This window comes from Passer montanus, unplaced genomic scaffold (genome assembly GCF_014805655.1).
Source record: "Passer montanus isolate IOZ18808 unplaced genomic scaffold, ASM1480565v1 scaffold35, whole genome shotgun sequence".
NCBI lineage: Eukaryota > Metazoa > Chordata > Aves > Passeriformes > Passeridae > Passer > Passer montanus.
In genome coordinates, this window is record NW_024368263.1 from 6637844 (window position 1) to 6657567 (window position 19724).

The 19724-nt window shown below is 40.8% G+C and overlaps 1 protein-coding gene across 4 annotated transcripts in view; it reads left to right on the forward strand.

Moving 5' to 3' along the window:
- The window catches only part of CEP112 (centrosomal protein 112), a 162811-nt gene that overhangs the window by 117274 nt on the left and 25813 nt on the right, over window positions 1-19724 (forward strand). For all 4 annotated transcript variants that reach the window (XM_039716386.1, XM_039716388.1, XM_039716385.1 and 1 more), the window contains exons 22-23: window positions 564-626; window positions 4302-4451. In XM_039716386.1, the coding sequence (XP_039572320.1) occupies window positions 564-626; window positions 4302-4451 (213 nt within the window). The remainder of the gene's footprint in view (window positions 1-563; window positions 627-4301; window positions 4452-19724) is intronic.

Below are 19724 nucleotides of genomic sequence, written 5' to 3' on the forward strand. Positions count from 1 at the left end.
AAAAAAAGCTGGGGTAAGGAAAGAGCTGTATGTCCACGCTGCATCTTGGGTGGATTTTCAGTGTAATTCCCACCTTTCCTTAGGAAGGGACGAGCAGTGGGACAAAGAACAGTTGCAGACACAGAACTGAGAGGTGAAGCTGCATCCCCCATGTCACATTGCCTGGGACTTTGTCCTCATTTTTCCCCCTCTGCTCAGAAACAAATTCATCCTGATAAACTCGTTTACGTGTGTTGCCTCCTTCCCCTGCCCCACACACACACACACACACTCATTCTCTCCTTTTTTTTTCTCTTTTTAATCCGCAGAACTCTTTATGTTTTTCTAATAATTGGCAGCAGAGGTACAATTTCTCCCCTCTTTCAAGTGATGAATAGTTGGCCCGAGATCAAAGCCCAGCCCTGGCGGTTTTTTGGCTGCCACAAAAGGGCGTTGGGGCTGGCGCGGGGCCGGCGCTCGGTGATAGGCATGTGGAGGAGGTGCCAAGCCCAGGGCCCGGTGGCAAAGTGTCTGTGCACGTCCTGTGTCTGAGCTAACGGGGCTCTCTTTTGTGTGTGTTCCAGGCCAACAGGCGGCTGAAGCAGATGGAGGAGGAGTTCAGCCAGAAGCTGTCCATGTCCGCGCAGGTAGGTGGCCAGCAGGCAGCTCAGGTGAACCTGTTCCACTTGGGAGCTTGGTGAAAAGTTGAGTTGCTGCTGGTTTTGACAACCAAGAGAAGTCATGCCATTGCTAAATCAAGCATCCAGTGTCTTCTTGCAGATTTTAGCTGAAAAACCACAGAGCATTAAGCTGGAAAGTAGAGGTGGGTTTTTTGAGTTCTGAAGTTCATCCTTCATTCTCCATCATCATTTCCTGAGGACCCCAAAGGACCAAGTCCTCCTTCAGCCAGTGGGAAGGAGGGTGAGGTTCTCCATCACATCTCATAGAATCAGGAGCCATTGCACAGCTAGGAGTTGCATTTCTTGTTAAAGGTGGTGTCACCCAAGGTTTCTTCATCTTTCTCATTGATCCCCACCAGTTCTGCATTTCTGCCCAAAACAGCACCTGGAGGAATGTCAGTGTCCTGGAGGCAGACTGGTTTTGACTTGAGTTTTTGGTCTTCAGAGAACTCAAAAGATGAAAATGAGTGTTGAATTTACATATATGCTTAAAAATGGTAAGGCTGGAGGATTTTTACATACTTCAGCTTTCAGTTTGACTGACAGGTAGTATTGAAGTGTGAAAAATGATGGAGATGCAACCAGAAGTTAAGCTTTTAATAAGAAGAAAATTGCCACGAGGATTTGTGTGGAGGTGTCATTCTCCTCATTGCTCCCAGCCACAGCAGAATGTCTGCCTTGCACTGCAAAATGTATTTGCAGCCAATAGTCCAATAATAGTCTTTTAAAATCAATAAAAACACTACAAAGAAGGGTTTAGCAGCCTCTAATCTAGACCGAAATGATCAGCAAGACAATAACAAGAAACTGCAAACTTGCTGTTTTACCAACACTTCAAAATATTTAAAACTCTTGGTTTCAGCTTTTCATCTCCTTTGAGTCTTATTGTCTGTAACACTTGTCCAAAATTGTGACTTTAGTTGTTTTGGTGACATTTATTGGCTGTCACTTTTTCACACTGCTTTATCAGAATCATTGGTAAATATGTCTTATGTTCTATTTCTAAAATCTAACCTGTATTTTTACACATTCATTTGCATACAGGGAGGTTATAAAGTCTCCATCCTTGGAGATACTTAAAACCTGACTGGGCTGATCCTGAACCAGCTCTGGGTGATAATTCTTTAGACTGGTCCATTCCACCCTCATCAATTCCACAATTCTGTGGTAAATTGCAGAGAATGTTCTCTTTCCTAAATAGCTTGCCAGTAATTTTAAATTAGTAATTTAGTAATTTTAGTGGGTAATTTAGTAATTTTTATTTATAAAGGAAGATAGAAAGACACAAAAAAACCCTCTTCTTTTTTTTATCTTTCCATCTGAACCTGAAAAGTAGGAAATTATTAAAGCTCAAAAAGTAACATTTGATCCACATCAGACCTGAAGGAAGAGATCCCTTCCATTGCTACCTCTGTTTTACTTTTTGTCATTGTCACCCACATGTGAGTGGAATCAAGGCAACCTCTCTGTGCCAGACACAATCCAATGTCAATACAAAAGTGGTTCTTGGTCCATTTGTTAAAGACAGATGGAATAATTGAAGCATTTCTGAATTTTTAAGCAAAGGGAAATTGCTCTAATTGTTGCAGTGGGAACATGTAGGTAGTGTAGGGCAAGAACTTTTTAACCTAAATGTCATAATAAATTTTGTCAGACTGACAAAATTTATTATGTCATATAATATTTATTGGCTTGCAGAACAGTCTCAAGGTTTGGGGACATGTTTTGTATTAAGGTGGCTTTGCTGTAGCTGGGGCATTTTACTGGCAAGAGCTGGACCCAGTTCCTCAGCACTTCTGGGGCAGACACAACACATCCATCATCTGTCAGGGCTGTTTGGCTCAATAAAACAGTTTCACCCTGATGTCTGAATTTCTTTACTTGTGCGGGTTTAAATCAAATCCCCCAAGTTACTTGGACACGCTTGGCTTTGGGGTTTTTTTGTAGCTCACTGTTAATAATTGGTTGATTGCAACTTTTCTTGTGGTCGCCTTGCTGACAACATCTGTCCAATCTTTCTCTCTGTGGCCTCTTGGAACATTCACTTTTAACACCCACACAGAGAAGATATTTCAAGAAATTTCCTCTGAAGTTTATACAAAGTAAATAGAAATTTTTGCTCTAAAAAGTACTGCACAAAGCAGATCTTTCTTCATCAATTCCTGCTGAAATTTTCTTGCTTGGATTTCAGAACTCTTGGGCTAGACCAGGGACTCAACCTGGTAAAAGCTTTAAATCTCAGGTTTGTGTTATATTGAGAAGTTTGCTAATTTGTTTTCTTTCTAAAATGACAAAAGGAACCATACTCATAGTTTTGCATAGGATCAAGTTGTTATCTTAATAATTTGTATAATCCATTGCTTTCTTCTTCTTTCTCCTGTGCATTACACACCTGGTAAAAACACATTTCTGCAAATTATCTGTCTTCTAAACAATTACCTGAACTGCAGACCCAGAAACCTGCTTAATCCTGGCTAAAGAATTGCAGCCTATTGAGATAATCTCTAAACTTCGGCGTATTGGTCTCAAAACCCCTTTTTTTTGATGGGTATTATCTTTTGAAATATGTATTTCTTATTTAGAAGAGCAATACAGAAATACAAGGGTAGGTTTTACACATAATCTGGGTTACTTCCTGGGCTTTTCAGGTAGGTAAAGAGAAATAAATTTACTACAGAGTTTTTAATCAGCTTTTTCCCCTTTTCCAGTGATTTTAGTACCTTCATTTGTAGCACAGTTCTTTTTACACTAGTCCTGGCCTATTATTAGGGGTTTTTTAACTTTTTTTTTTCTAAATAACCATGTAATTAATATAGATGTTTCTCTGCCAGTGAGGAGGCCTGGCAAAGTCTAAGCACACTGGTAGTCTCTCCCTGAACTGCGTGTGTGCTAAAGTGCTTTTAGAATTATTCTATAATATGCTGCTACAGAGGCTTAACCTTAAGCTTGAATATATACATTAAAGTCAGTGACTCTCCCACATGTTTAAGTGCTTTGCTGGGTGATGACATGTCAGTATAAAATTCTGTAAATATGCCTAAAGGATCAGGGTTAGTTATGACTTTCCCCAGTGATGAAAAAGGTAAAACAAATACAATTCAACAAATGACAAGTGAATCACCTAAAAGGTCTGGATGAAGGTCCTGGATGTGGAGTCAGGTCCTCACTGTATTGCTCAGCGAAATCTGCTCCTTTCAGCAGGTCAGAAATGTCAATGTCAGGTTTAAATTTCATTCCAGTGTGTGAATGTGGGCGTTTTTCTTCTCGGCAGTATCAAGGTGTAAGATATCCCCCTGGAAAAGGAGCAGCAGATTCCAGTGTAAACTCTCACTCCTGCTTTCAGAGCGGTGCAAGACGGGGAGCAGGCTCCAGTTTGAAAATCACAGATGTGCTTTGTTCTCATGAGCAAATATTTTGGAATGTCGCAGTGGATAACACTTCCAAATATTTTGTGTTCAGCAATTCTTGTCATTTACAGCCTTGCTCTCTTGCTTTTCTCTGCGTGGAGTTCCATGCCCTGCCAGTGCTAATTTCAAACATCCCCTCACGCAGCAGAGCTTGCCATTGCCATGTTTATATTAAAAAAATGCAAAATGCACGGATTTTACTGAGGGGAGCTTCAACATGCTGCTTTCTTTTCAGGAGATAGCAGAACTGAAGACAACCATTTCCTTCCTGACAGAGGAGAACAGCCGGCAGCAGCTTGCGGTGGAGCAGCGGCTCCAGGAAGCTGCACAGAAGTTGGAAGATGAGAAGCAGCAGCTGATGACAGATAATGACAGAGCAATCAAGGTAATCTGGGGATTTCAGTCGCTGATGCTGCTGCCTGGGTGAGGGTAATTAAAAGTTCTGAATGCAGGGCTGGTTCCTGCTCACACAGAGCTCACCCAGACGTCCCCAGACCTTGCCTTTGATGGAGCTGATGACTCAGGCTCCCTTTCCTCTAGCTGATCCCATGCCTGCATCAAACGCCTGGATTGGGCAAGTCTAATCCATCCATGTCAGTCAAAGACTTGAATCTTTCCTGTTCTCTTTCTTTTTGTACTGGCCCTGATGTTTTCATGTGTTTTCAGCACCTTTATGCTGTGCTTTCAGGGCTTGAAAGAGAGGAAAGGTGAAAAATAGGAGAGTGAGGCAGCAGCATGGCCTGGGCTGCAGCCTGGTGTTCACAAATCTTCCCAACTTTCATGTTTAAGGCTGCATTGAAGGAAAGTTTGTCCTTAGCTTCCAGTGAAAAATACCAGCAAAGTCTGTGCTGAATGTTAAAGGAATAAATTATTTATTATCTGTAGTTTTATACATATTTTATTATATTTTTTATACATATTTTGCTTCAGAATTCCATTCTTTGGCCTTCCTCATTGTTTTATACATATTTTATTATATTTTTTATACATATTTTGCTTCAGAATTCCATTCTTTGGCCTTCCTCATTGTTTTAAGGGACTGAACAGCCCAATTGTGTTATTGCTGCTTTGTCATCCTGACTCAAAGTAGCTGCAGAGAATCCTACCTGTAGAAGTTAGCAGAATTGGCTTTTAAACATTTTTTCTTCTCAGAGTAGTAAAGAGCAATGGGAAAAAAATGAAACTGTCATCTGCTCTGTTTGACAACAAAAACAGCTCATGAGAAGTTGCATAGAAGAATGAAATTCCTTTTCCTTTGTAAAGACATTTAATCATACCAAAGAATTACATTATTAAGTGTAAAAAACTCATGGAAAAATCAACTCCTACAGTTTATGTACTTTTTTTGTGCCTAAAAGACACCATGAAAGTTTTTAAATGTTGGAAATCCATTGGATTATGGTGCAGTTAATGCTGTCCTCTATATTGGAATGACTTGCATTAGGTTGTCGTTACTGTCTCATCATCTGCAGAATGTTTTCCCTTTCTTTCATCGATTTTTTAATTATCATTATTTTTTTCTTAAGGAAAATATCTGCCTTTATTTGTGTGCTGGTTGAGGAAAAGAATTTTCTTTCTGATCATTCTGTGAAAGGTGTAACTATACAAATATTGGCTCTAATCTGTTATGCAGGTAGAATCACCACAGGTAGGTTATTTTATCACCAGGCTCTGCAGAGAGAACACAGGTAAATCACATTACTTTCAGGTACAGGTGAATTTTTACCACTTAGGAACATGAACTGTTTGTAGTTCACTTTTCCATTGGCCACCAAGATCTGCAGAAACCCCGTGACAGTGGAATCATCTTCCACAGAGTCAGAAATACACTGTAATTCAAGTTATAATTCAAGTTATCATGGTGCCTTCTTGAGTTACATGTTGGAAAAACATGGTTCAGACTCTTAAGCAGCATTTTCCTTCTGGTGCAAACTCTGCTCTTGAATTTCTGGATTCTCTTAAGTTACACACAGTGGAACAGTTCAGCTGTTGGCAACACCAGTTTTTGAACAGTAATGATTATAGGTGGCATGAAACCCTTCTGCATGTAAATCTATTATAAACTTCATTTTGATGTTATTACTTCACAATGTAATGAGATCCATAAAAACCACAGGGAAATTCTGCACAGGATTTCTGAGCAGTGTCCCAGGCAGTTTTTAGCGCTGGTGCTGGGAGTATGTTTTAAAAGATTTTGTCAACTTGGAGAAGAAATTGGAGGAGCTGTTTTGCTTGGAGTTCTTGAATTTTGTTTAGTATCATTAATACTGTACTTTTTTTTAAAAATCTTCCTTTGAAACCACTGATTTAATGGAAATTTACTGAAATCCAGATACCCAGGCAGAAAATTCCTAGGAAGCTAAAATGCTGTGTATACTTCTGGAAACAGAAAAAGGTGGTTTTAATATTTGATCACTTCGTATTTTTAAGAACCACACATATTTCTAGGCAAGCATATGCAGAAATACTTTGCTTTTTATTAGCCTGGGGCAAAAAAAAAAAAAAGGGTTTTGGTGAAAATGGAATCCTGGATGTCCTGGAGATGGGGAACAACATCTAACCTAGGGTAAGCTGAAGACCTTGAGGGATGATTAAAGAAACATTCTACAAACAAGGCAATTCTTAATATAATGCAAGCCTTTGAGGAGACTCAGTGTAGTAAAATCTATTGAAAATACTATCATTAAAAAACAGCCTTTGCTAAATATAACATTGATTTAAACTAACATTGAGGAACAGATTGCAATTTCCTCTATTGGTATTGGGTGGCTTCCTGTAAGACCTTCCAATTATTATTTCCTTTCAAAAAGAGAAATACATTTTTACAGAAACCAACTGGCTCTCAGAGAAGCTTTGGATTTAGGCAGTAAAGTGATATCCAGATGTGGATGCCATAATACACGATTTTGATGTTAATTCAAATTCCTGACTCTCTTTGCTAGTAAAAGATTTCTGATTTGTTATTATTGCACAATTGCATCCATCTCCTTCAACTCAACATTTCTTAAGGTAGTATCTTAAATATTAGTTAAAAAGAATAAATGGAACTTTCAAGAACCTTTCAAGAACCTTTTGCTTGTTTTGACAGCCTAAAACCCCAGTTTGAATGAGGCTTTTTGCCTTCAGATGGCCTCAGTTTGGGGCAGTTTGAGACAAATGCTTGAAGGCCTTGGCACTCCGTGTTAGGTCTGGCCTAAGGGCAAGTCAGACTTGTCATCACTCATAAAATCAGGATAAACCTTTGGCTCTCACTTCCTCTCTTGTGGCTCTCAGGGTGCCACGAGCAGCAGTGTCCCGTGGCAGATCCCACAGGAGCTGAGGTGTGCCCCAAACCCAGCCCCCCTCAGTGCCCTGTCCTTGCTTTGGGCTCACCAGGGGTTAAATCCAGAGCAGAGCCCCAGGACACTGGGCTGGGGCAGGGGGACAAGGAGCAGAGCTCACCTGGACCCTGAGCTGTGCTCAGCCCAGAGGTCAGGAGCCACAGCCCCAGCCCCAGCTGGGATCTGGGCTCTGTGATGTTCCCAAAAACCCTGCAGGTGTCTGGAAAACCTGCCTGAAGTGCCAGGTCTGGTAGCCCTTTGTGCTGCTTCAGGCTGGGATTGCTGCTCTCCAGTAAGGGGCTGGCACTGAACTGGGAATGTCTGGGCAGGAGCTTCCCTGGCCACTGATGTGTGGGGTAAACTTTTTATTTATTTTTAAAAAAATTATTTTTTTTATTATTTTTATTAATTTTTAAAATTTAATTACTATTTTTACTTTATTTATTTAAATTTTATTTTAAATTTAAATTATGTTTCTTGCATCCTTGTAGTGATCTACCCACAGCAGCTTGATAATTCCAACAGTCAGAGCATTTACCAAACTTCTCTGTGCTTTTGGTTACTGGGCTGGGCAGAACAAGAAGTTGGTGGCATCAGAAAGATACCTTGAGGTTATTTATGAAATCCCAGCCTTGGTTGTTCAGGCTTAGTTGTTCAGTGTTTTATGAAATCCTTTTGGATCCTGGGATTGGAAGTACAAAACATTTCCTGGGATTGGAACTGCAAAACATGTTCAGAGCATTTTAATGCTGAAGTTGATGGCCAAGTGGGGACTCCACATCAAAAAGTAGATTCTGGAAAGAAATGGGTGATGGAGAGCGTACAGTGACAAACCCACAACAGAAAAGGGGGAAAATGCTGCTTTTTTTGCCAGATGAACCACAATTATTGTTTGATTCCTGTTACAGATTCTAGGATTCTGTTAAATCCCTGAATTAACACCAAAATTTCATTAGCAAAGCATGGTTGGAAGATGACATATTTCAACACTTTGTATGTCAGCCAGCTTATGATCAGATTAATTCTGTTAATAAATAAGACTTAAAAGATTTCTAGGAAAGAATGGCCTATAATAATGTTCCTCTTCATGTGAAAAATTTTGAAACAGTTGTTTTTCTTTGTTATGTTTAAAAATGTTGAGAGGGGGAAAAAAAGTCAAAGTTTTATAGTCGTAGCAGAACAAAGGAATAAATTTTGGGGTTTAAATTGTCTGGGCCTTTGTGGGCATTGAGTATTCCTGACATCCTATATTTGTTAAATGCTACTGTATCTTGGAGCCAAAGGATCTTTTCCTCTGGAAAGTACTGAGGCTTTTATCAACACAGTGAATTTCCTCCATGCAACTGTAAAAATTACCAAATTTCTCTATCAAAAACTTGTGTTTTTAAAAATTTGATGCACAAGGTAATTTTGCTTGTAGTTCTATTTCATCATCAGCCATGTTTATTAGCAAATTCCACTGGTAACAACAAATAATATTCTTTATTAAAAGGAAAAGCACATTAGGTCTCTGGGAACATTAACTGAGTGACTGCAGCCCTGCAGAGGTATTTAGTTTTTTGTCCTCAAAACACCTTTTGAAACACCAGCATTGCACTCTGCCAGAGCCAGGGTTGAAGCTGGTAATAAATAAATAATTCTAGTTTATTGGTTTAAAAGTCCCAAGCAAAGGTAAATCTAAGTGGTTTAAATGCCCTTAATTAGTGCTTATTAAGGGAGGAGAGGCATCTGAGAGCACCCAACCTAAGCTGCCCTGATCTGGAGAAGCATTTTTAGTCCTGTTTTAAAAGGGAGACAGGAGGGCAGAGCCTTGACTTCACCCAGGGTTTGTGGCAGAGGTGGAAATTAAGGCTGTAATGACTGGTGGTTCAGAGGGCTGTGATCTGGTGTGACAGCACAGAGGACATTAATTAGGAGAAAAAAACCCTGAAAGCTTAGTGTAAACTCTAAATGAAAATCTAAAACTTAGGGTAAAGGCATAGATTGTGTCAAGGGCTTTTTGGAAAGGGAGTCTTGACTTGCTTTATTCCCCAGGGAATAAAGGCACAATTAGCAGCTACAACCTCACTACTAGCTCAGGATAAATTTTGTCAACAGACCCACATTATGGATAAGATTTTTAAGATATTTTGTTGCATTTCTGTTTTAACTGGAATGAAGGGGGTTTTTTTGGTTGGTAGGGGGTTTTTTTGTTGTTTTATTTTTTTGTTTTGTTTCGTTTTGTTGTTGGTTTGGTTTTTTTTGTTTTTTTGGGTTTCTTCTTTTTTTTTTTTTTTTTTTTTTTTTAGCCGGCGGTGCCTGAAGAAAGGGGGCCGCGTTTTCGTTTTTGGGTTTTTTTTTTTTTTTTTTTTTTTTTTTTTTTTTAGCCAGCAGTGCCTGTAGAAAGGAGGTCAGCATTTCAGTGTTGGCACTGGCTCATGTCCTGTGTGGTCAGAACCTGCCCCACTGCTGGTGTGGCTCTGTCAGTCACTGCAGAGCCTCGGAGATGTGCGTGTCACAAAGTTCTCCAGAGGCACCTCTAATCCTTCTAATTGCCTTTGTGCCCAAACATTACCATGATAAACCATTTGGCATGGTGAAAGAAAGACTTGCAAGGGACCATCTTGATGTTAAATACGTGGAGTGCTTTTTCATGGATCTTTATTTCTTTGTCACTGACTCTAGCCTGTAATAACATTCATAACTCTGCAGTGTCTTTTATTAGCAGGGAATTACAAGGCACCAGCACTGGTGCTTTAGCACTGGAAAGCAGACCTTAAAATTTACCAGGCAAATGACTTTATCTTGCTCATAACTTCCTATATTCTGTTTGATCAGCAGAGGAAGTCACATCTTCCAAAAGAATAGGTAAATTAAATCTGCAGGTCTTTTATGGCTTTGCTTTCTCTGTTCCATGGGGTCCAAACTCTGAGGCACCTGTTTTTCACAGCCTTTGTTGATGTAAATGGTGCTTCACCCAAATTCTGTCTGTTAGAGAAATGGGGGTTTAGCCCTGAGGTTTTCAATTCTTGCTTCAGCTGTGTCTCAATTCCATTACCTGGTTATCTTTAAAAGCCTGTATTGACCCATTCCTTATAAACAGTAATTAAAATAGGCTGACTTTCGTGTTAGGCTTAGATAGCTATTGATCACAACTGAAATTCCAATTTTAAAAACTCTTCCTTTCAAAACCATCTCTCTTTTTCTGCTGCCACAGAAATTATTTCATTGTCTGAAGCATAGTACCTTCTCTTCAAAATTACAGGGTTTCAGATGTTTGGCCAGCCAGGCAATCCGAGTGGCTGAGCATCTGTAAGTACTTTATAATATCTTTGACATGCTTTGTGAGGCAAAGAATTGAGTCATCTTTTTTTTTCCTGCAGCAAACTTTGCACTCTGGCATTTTTCTTGACTTTTCATGTCTCAACACATTGAAGAACTTACCATGGCCAACAGCAAAATCAGACTTACAAGTTTTATAAAAGACTGGAGCTAGTGCATGCTTTTTCCTCTGAACTGCAGTCCAGATTTATCTGACAGGTTTAAAAGTTGGTATTTTTACTTTTTCCTACCTTATCATTGTTGTCCTCAATGTTTTATTTTGCCTCCAGAAGGCACTTTGCTGCATGAAGTCCTTTTTATTCCTTGTTATCCCCAGAAGGGATGACACCTGTCTCCAGATTATAGAGTTAAAGATTCTATAAATGCAGAATAAAATATAAAGTCGTATTCAGCTAAACTGTCATTCTTTTAATAATGTGGACTAGACTAATTTTGCACTGGAAAAATAGGGAAAAAATCAAAACCAGCCATAAAATTCCCTGCTTTTAATTGACAAGACAGGAGTAATAACACTGAGAGGGGTCCTGGGTAATTAAAAAGGTGCTGACAAAACACTCTTATTAGTAAGTGTTAAGTAATACTGATATAAAACCACACAGTTTGTAAAGAAGGACAGACAAGGTTTAGAACTGTGTTATAAGAAAATGGAAATCAGCTTTTTTAAGTCTGCTGTGATGCTCAGAGTTTACTGCTGCATTTCAAAGGCGTTTTTCTCTCCCAAGAGCAGAAGGAGAAAGTGGTGCTTAAAAAAGACAGAACTGGGGAGATACCCAGGAGTTAGGAGGCAGAATGCCCAGGAGGAAGAGCCTGTGCTCCAAGGTCTGGGACTTTACTGGAGAGGGGGGAAAAAAAAACTATAAAGATAAAAACAAGTGTCTAATGCCGTCCAAAGACGGGGCATCTGTAAAACAGTCTGTGCACAGGGCTGTGTAGGCTTTCCAAGGGCTGTGCTTTGTTCCAGTTCCAGTGAGTTCCTGGAACACAGCCTCCTTCCCTGCTCCTGGAACAGCCTTGACTGCAGGGCTTCTCCAGCCGTGGAGGTGGAAACACAATCTGTGTGAACCACGGATTGCACCAACAAAAGGGTGCCGGGGAAAGCGACGCCTTCAAAGCGAACCTTCCGCGGGCCACAAACATTTCTAACCCTGCACTGAAGCCTTCCAAAGCCTGGCACAGCAAGGAGAGTTGCAGGGTTTGGCAGGCAGGGGTTTGGGGATGTGGACCTGCTTTGTTATCAACATCTCTTTTCCCTGAGAGATCTCTCTTACGGCCTGGCTCATCCCAGGGCGAGCTGGAACAGCACCAGGTTGCCCTGGCTGATGCCATTGTGCCTACACCACTTCCAGCATTTGTGCCCACATCCTTTTTATTTTTTTTTTTGCAGAGCTGTGTGTTGTGCTGTAGGTTGCTTTTGATTTTGTGCTAATCGTGGTGCTGGCTGCTCCAGGGATATCAGCAGGAGAGAGTCGCTGAGGATTTCAGCTTTGTGCATTAAAATGCTCCTGCCAGAATGAGTGTTGACTTAAGAAATCTTCAGATTCCACTTAGAATTTTCTGCTGGCTCTCCAGCTTTATATGTAACTGAAACTCAAGAAGATCAAATATCAAGAGTGTTTTTTAAAAAACGACTGGCTAACACTTTTGAATGGCACATCACAGGGAAATAGAAATATCTTTGTTAAACTTCACCATTTTCATAATAGTTGGGCTTTTCTTAAGTGTAACAAGAGAAACCTGGAGAATCTGATACCTGTGCATGGTAACTATTTACCAATATTTAAAGGCAGGGTAGGAGAAGAATCAAGTGGTCAGTAGCACTCTTAGACTTTTTGAAAGGCATTGCCTTAATTTTCTATAACTGGAATGTTTTTTCCATCGAAAATGAAAATACCTATTGTTTTGTTAGCATTAAAAGATTACTTACAAAGAGCTACAAAAGGAAAGCAGCCAAAGCTGCCATATTCCTGCCACTTTCTTGCGTCAGCAGAGTGGAGAATAAAAGAACTTTCCAAGTTACAGTGCTGCACTTGAAAAGAGAGAAAAGTCTGCGGCGACTTTTATCTGTGTGTTCAGCAGATCAGATGGCAAACTCACCCCCAGAGCCGAGCAGGGAGCAGCTCCTGCCTTTCTCTGGAGCCCCAGTGTGTGAAACAGCACCAGGTACGACATCAAAAGGTCCAAATAAAAGTGTAAAGTTTGGGGTTTTTCAAAACACCTGTCTAATTAGCTCAGCTCGGTGTTTGCCAGCTCTAGCTCTGACTTTCTCACAGTTGTGTGCTCAGCAGAAGTGGCTTTTTCATCTCAGAGATTTGGGTAAGAGGTTAAACCTACAAACCCTGTCACCAAACCTGACCCGTCGGCTCCTCGGTGCAAACCTATCCCATTTCCTCACAGCATCAATCGCCCCATTGTGCCCCGCTAGGAAGGGTGAGGTGGAGCTGTTTGCCAGCTTTTCTAGAGGGACGAGATCATTTTAATGAGTGTTATTATCAGCCAGTCCTTGTGGTTTGACATGGATTCAAAGTGGAGCTGCTCATCCGCTTAGAGAGTGCGTAGGCACTAATGGAATAACCTCGGCGAGTTTTCGGATCCTCCATCCTCAGGGAAATTGGTTTGATTTGCCCTTCAGTGGAAATTTTGTGTACTGTTGGCAGCCAAAATAGCACTGGAGTCCAGAAGCAGGAGAAGGTCTATTCTGTGTGTTGTATTCTCCTCCTTTTCCCACTAAAATTTCTACAGTGAATATTTTCTGTTTGTACCCCTCGTTGCCTTCCAGCCCAAGGAACTTGCCTCTGTGTGTTCATACAGCAGATGTGTGTATAATAAGATGGAAAACTAGATTAGTTTTATTGAAAATATACTTTGTTCTTCAAGCCTGTTGCATGTGGATGTGCATTTCATGTCCGTCCTCCATCCTGCGTTGGAGAGTGGGGTGCCTTTTCTGGGAGCAGTTCATTGTTGCTGATTCCTGCACCATCAAGTCTTGATTCACTGATGAACAGGATCTGAGACAGTAAATATTTATTTGTTGGCCCTTGAAAATATGCATGAGGAAGACCGAGGGCTTAAGACTTATGGAGAAGACTATGAACCTCAAGGCTGAAGCTTTTTCTGAAGTGTTTCTGTGCAGGCTTCTGTAGTTTTGTATCTTTGGCCTCTTCAGGAAGCCTGACTGATTTATGGGACAAAGAGAGTTCACCTGTTTTCTTCTTCAGGGGTCTAACTATGAAATTTATTCTCAGGAAACTGAAATAAATTGCCTACAGGATAAAATGTAGGACTTTAAATGAATTTCTTGGCAGCATCTCCCCCAAAACTGCCAGATAACAGAGGAGTGAAGAGTAGTAAAGCAGGGATGAGTCAAGCACAACCAAAACCTTACTACTCCAAGTAAGGAGGGGGACACAACCACTTTTTAACTTCTTCTGTTTCTAACACTGCCTCTGCTTATTTTTAGTTTAGGCCTTCACTGCACTGAAGTCAATAACTTCAATTAAATTAACATGTTTTAATAATTATGAAACCAAATTCTTCAGCACTGATGCACCTTTATGTAAAAATCTTAATTCCTGATACAACTCAGAGTCACCTGTAGTGGTGTTGGAACTGCTTCACTGGCCTGGACAACCAACTGTGAGACCTAAATTTATATTTCCAATGTTGACTTTGTCTCCTGTGTTTGGCACCTCCAGAAACTAAATCATGAGTGAAAACCCCAGATTGCCAATTATGAAGAGTTCATTAAGATTTGCTGAAGTTCAAAGCAAAAACACCAGTTCCTCACAGGTCAGGGCAGCTCTTCTAATGGTTCCTGCTTTGCCTCCAGCAGCAGCTCATCCCCAGAACCTGTTTATTTTTCTGCCAGGGCTGTTGGCAGGTGAATAGAGTCACATCAGATCACCTCACTTGTATTTTATGCTGGAAACCCATGCCCTGGATATGCCATTTTCCTGGCCCAGCATGGCATGAGATCATGGATTTCAAACCAGGCCACGCTGGCCATAGAAGACAGAACATGCAATGCCCTGTTCACTTCCCTCTTGAGATTTGCCAGGAAGTCCCAGTTCAGTTTTGCCCTGGGGTTTGCTGTCTCACAGTTCAGATCATCCCAAAGGAATAAAGCCTGGTGTGGGGAGAAAGGAGAGCATCACTCATCGTGTCCTGAAAACAGATCAGCTCATTTGTAATACAAAAAGGAGTGGATGCAAGTCCTTCTAGAACCAGATCAGGGCCAAACAAAGCAGTCCCTTTTCTAGGGAAATAATTAGTTGGGACATGGCAGCTCTAAAACTCCATGCAGATATCCTGTGGTTTAGGAAAGCACATAATTTGTGCACTTGCCAGGTGGGCAGTGGTGCTGGTCCAGACTCCCAGAATCATTAAGGTTGGAAAAACCCTCTGAGATCATCGAGTCCATCCAGGCTCCTGAGAGTCTCTGTCTCAGCAGCACAACATTTTCATTTCAGTGGAAGGCTGTGCTATCTCTCTTTTCAACTAAAACTGTTAAAAATATGTTAAACCCTGAAGTGCTGTAATGTTTTCCCTTCCATTTTTCCGCGTGAGTGCCCAGGGACTGCCATGAGCTCCCAGCTGTGGCACCGTGGACCTCCTTGGCTTTTTCATTGCTGCTGCCAGCCTGCACCCACCTTTCCACAGCAGGATCTCACCTGGAGGAGACCCAGGGAGTGGGTGTGCTCACTCAGGGATGGATGATGCCCACAAGGAGTGTCCAACCCCCTGCACCCACAGTGGGAGCCCCAGGTGCTCTCCCTGCTCTGCTCTCTGCCAGCTTTGTTATGTAAGAAAGGGTAAAAGTACAAACAAGAGCTCTGAACATGAAAAGTGAGTTTGTTTGCTTACTGGGAAACCTGGCAGAGGCAGAATGGAACTGTATAAATAAAAATTCAGGCTGACAAATGTTAGGTACCTGCAGGAACACCTGCACCACTGAACCAAGCCAGGACTCTGCAGGCAGCTGGAAGGAGAAATGCAGGGTGGGTACTGACACTCTCTGGCTCCAGAAAACAACTTCATGTGCTGTATTTAAATTCCCCTTGCTTTTGTTTCTACTGTCAATAGCATTCATGTCCTTTCCAGTTTTGCACTTGTAATTCAGCAAGGTGGAACAGCAATTACTGAAGAGTGTTTAACAATTTGGATATTATCAGTGGATTTTGATTGTCTGTCTGGAAACACCTTTGACCACAGCCGTGCTCTGAGCTCCAAGGAGGGACTCCTACCTGAAGTATTGCTTTCTTCCTGCTACCAGAATAGCACATCACTTTTACTCAATGTTTGTGTCTATTCATAACCATTGTATGGAAATGTGTGTTTGCAAATGAAGTTTGGTGTTGCTGAGCACTCATCTGTGTTTCTAACTCAGCCTCGTGGTGTGTGTGAAGAGCTGATGTCCCTTCTGCATCTCAGCACAGGCCAAGCTCATTTGTGCTTCCTTGTCAGATCCTGAACTAGACTGAGCTTTATGAACTTAACCACTACTGGAATTCTTAGATCTTTCACACTGTGCCATATTTCTTCTTGTTTTTCCTGCAGTTTTTGTCTCAGTTGTGATAAGGGGAAGGTTTTGGGATGCATGAGGTAGCTGTGCAGTTCGGCTGAGAGACGTTAATGTGGAGCTGCACAAATGAGAAACTCATGGTGCTTCAGAACCTGATCTGTTTTCTGTTATTTTTAGTCCTGTTGCATTTTAAAGATGTTGTCCATATAGAATGTTTGGAACTATTTACATATATTTTTTAAAAGCTTTGTGTACATTTTGGGGGTATCTCAGCTGCCTTGTCAGGACCCTGTGGGTATTTCTGGAAGGAAGAAGCAGGGGGATATCTTGGGGATGCCTGTTGGAGTCACAAGTAACTCAGCAGGATTTGTGCTGCGTGGGACTGAGCTCCTCCCTCTCTGCCTGTGCATTTTCATGGAAGACTTTTCTGCCACAGCAGAAAGATCTTCACAGTGAAACAGCAGAGTTTCAGCTCAAAACTGGGTTGAAACAGCCTTAACAAAACATCCCACAAAAACAAACAAACAAAGCCCAAAAGCTCTCAATGAAATCAGTCTGCTTTATCACAACTGTGATAAGAGCTCTTAACACCCCACTAAAACTGTATCTGAGGCACAGCAATAGCTTTGGTGAGTGTTTTTCCCTCTTATCCTCTTCCTAGCCTGCCTGTGTATAAATTACACCTTATTCTTACCTCTACTAGAGAAACTACTAGCACCAAAAAATACAGCATGGGCTTGAATGTTTAAACAATTGCTTTTAAGGGAAACAAACCCAATAAATTTAAATTAGACAAATTCAGATTTTTTAAATTGATTATTCCAGTTCAGTGGTAAAGAATACAACAGAGTTAAAGAAATACATTGGTGAGGATTTCCAGAAACGAGTTATGGAGAAACTAGTATAAAATAATTTATATAAAAAGCTATCAGAAATATTTAAATAGGTCATGGAGCCTGACATTGTTCCTTGCTATGTGTGGATGTGTCTGTCTATCTGAAATACTCTGCACTACTTTTGTAGAGCTCTAAAATGGACGGAAAAACTTCTGAAGAAACTGAAATAGATCTTCCCCATGTCTAATTTGGAAAAAGAAAAAAAAAGAACTTAAAGGATTTTAGAAATGTTTAGAAACATTGGCATTATGACAGCAAGAATCTCTGTCATAACGTCATATGATTAACTAGATCAGAAACATTCTGGGATGTTCTGATCAGTTATGTTAATGCTTCTTTTAAAAAGTATAAAGCTAATGCTCTATAAAATAGATACTTGAAAAACAGTTTTGGTTTTCCTCAGGCTACTGAGATTAGAGTTTCGTAATCTGTTTGACCAGCTGCAGAGGACGTTCTGTTTCATTTTTTCTTTTTTAAGTAAATGAGCTTCATCTCAACATGATTAAAAAGTTTAAAAAAAAGAATCAGCCTTCAAAAATACTCCGTTTTCACTCATACTTTAAAATAGGAGCAACTGCATTGTCATGTCTTGTTGCAAATGTAATTGGGTTGGAGGTCATTAAAGACTTTGAATAAAAGAATTTCCAAGTTTCCAAGTGTGCATCCTCCCCTGTCAAGAATCGCCCCATTTTTGGCTTCCAGACATAATTTTAGCAGATATTACTTTGCTGCCTCTCACATCTCACATGTGTTGAGTCAAGCTCACTCTTGTTCAGTTCAAAAAGCAGTGGTTTGCCTTGCGAGTTAATTTTGTTGATTAAGGTTACTTTGAAAGGTAAAAAGGCATTATTAGATTTCTTTGTGTGTGCCTGTGTGCAAGAAAATGTGTGTTATTTTATGTAATGGGAGAATTGCAGCAATACTAGCACTTGATTGCACAAAATAAATAGCTTTTCTTTCATTCTTACTGGGAATCAGATTGGCCTATTGATTAGAAGTATTTAATATTTCTGTTTTAAAAGAGCATAACAAAATAAGAGGCTTTGTAAGGCCTGGTAGAAATGTTTATATGTCCAGGTCTTTGTGTATCCCTGAGGAGCAATGCATTTTAAAGAGACATTTGTAGAGCACCAGGGGTCTGCTGGAGCCCCTGGGCTGGCTCCAGGTGTGAAGTATCTGAACACCCACTTAAAGTGGCAGTTTGGTGATAAACCTGGTTGGGAATGAAGCCCCGGGCAGCAGAAGATTGCCTCCTTCAGCCGGTGATTGATAAATCTGCTTTATCACCACTCGGGCCTTGTCCAAGTCATTGCAGGAAATTCTGCACTAGCCCCTGATGGTTGTTTTTGCAGAACTGTTGTTAAGAGTACAGCAAGCAGCAGAACCAGATGTTTTGCTGGTTAATTTGTGTTCACAATAGCATTTTCTCAGTTGCACGGTGTTGACACAACGTTTTAGATGTTCTTGTGACAAAACATCAAAAATTCAAAAAGTTGCCTGAAAATGTTGGAGCTGACATCAGGTCTTCACAGGAAACCTGCTCAGAGAATGGCAGACTCCTCACTGTTCCCTTTGATTGCAAAGTGTTTAATAAAAAGCAAATTAGGAAATGAAAATTGTCTCACGGATCAATCAGGCACAGCGGTTCCGCCTGCTCAGCATTATCTGCCAGACATTAACCCGATGGGGAGTGTTGTATTCTGGATAATAGTCTCAAAATCAGACTGAAAGGTTGACTGAAAAAATACCTGATGTATTTTGTGTGTGCTCTGAGGCTGATAACAAACTCTGCAGTTCAAGTTTTAATAACTTGGGGGGAGCTAAGAAACTTCAAAAGCTTCGTGATAAATGTTTTTGACAAAGCGTCAGCTGAACATTAGGCAGAATCTTGGTAAATCCTCTCATAAGTAGTTTAAAATGGAGTTCTGAACTTTTCCTTTATAAGTGTGTGCTTAAGATGTCATGGTATCTTTGGGTTTAAAAGATTCATTTTATCTGGTAAATGTGCACCACTGGTGTTTAGGCAGAGCCTAAACCTGGGCGAGTGCAAGGGGGAAACAGTTCAGGGCTTTTCTCCTTTTGGCAGCCCCTGCTCTGCTCTTGACCATGACATGCAGGCTGAGAAAAAGGGGAAGCAGTATAGAAGTGCAAAATACTCCAGGGAAATATTACAGTAAATCTTCCAGCTGTCAGCCTTTTGATTGACTTCATCACAACAGCCCCAAAGTGTCCTGGTCATAGACAAAGCAGTGCTTGGACATGGCAAGTGCTTGTTGGGTTTTGTGGCCCGTTGAGAAAAGCAGATGAAAGCCAGTTTATTACAGCCTTTGAACCTTGCCTCTCTTTCCCTCCTGTCACCTGAGCCGCTAAAACAAAGCAAAAACAATTCCCTCCTTGGCTCCCCCTGACAAAAATGCCCGACTTTACAATTTATGCTGCTGTTTTCTTTGAACTGTTATCTCTGCAGGACCTTATGGCATCCTTTGCCTTTCAAAAGAATTGAGTTTATAATGTCCTGCAGTGAAGCCCTGACTCAGCAAAATAAGCTTAAGCCCCTGCCTAATTTTATGTCTGCAAATAGCCCTGCTGGTGCCATCAAGGTA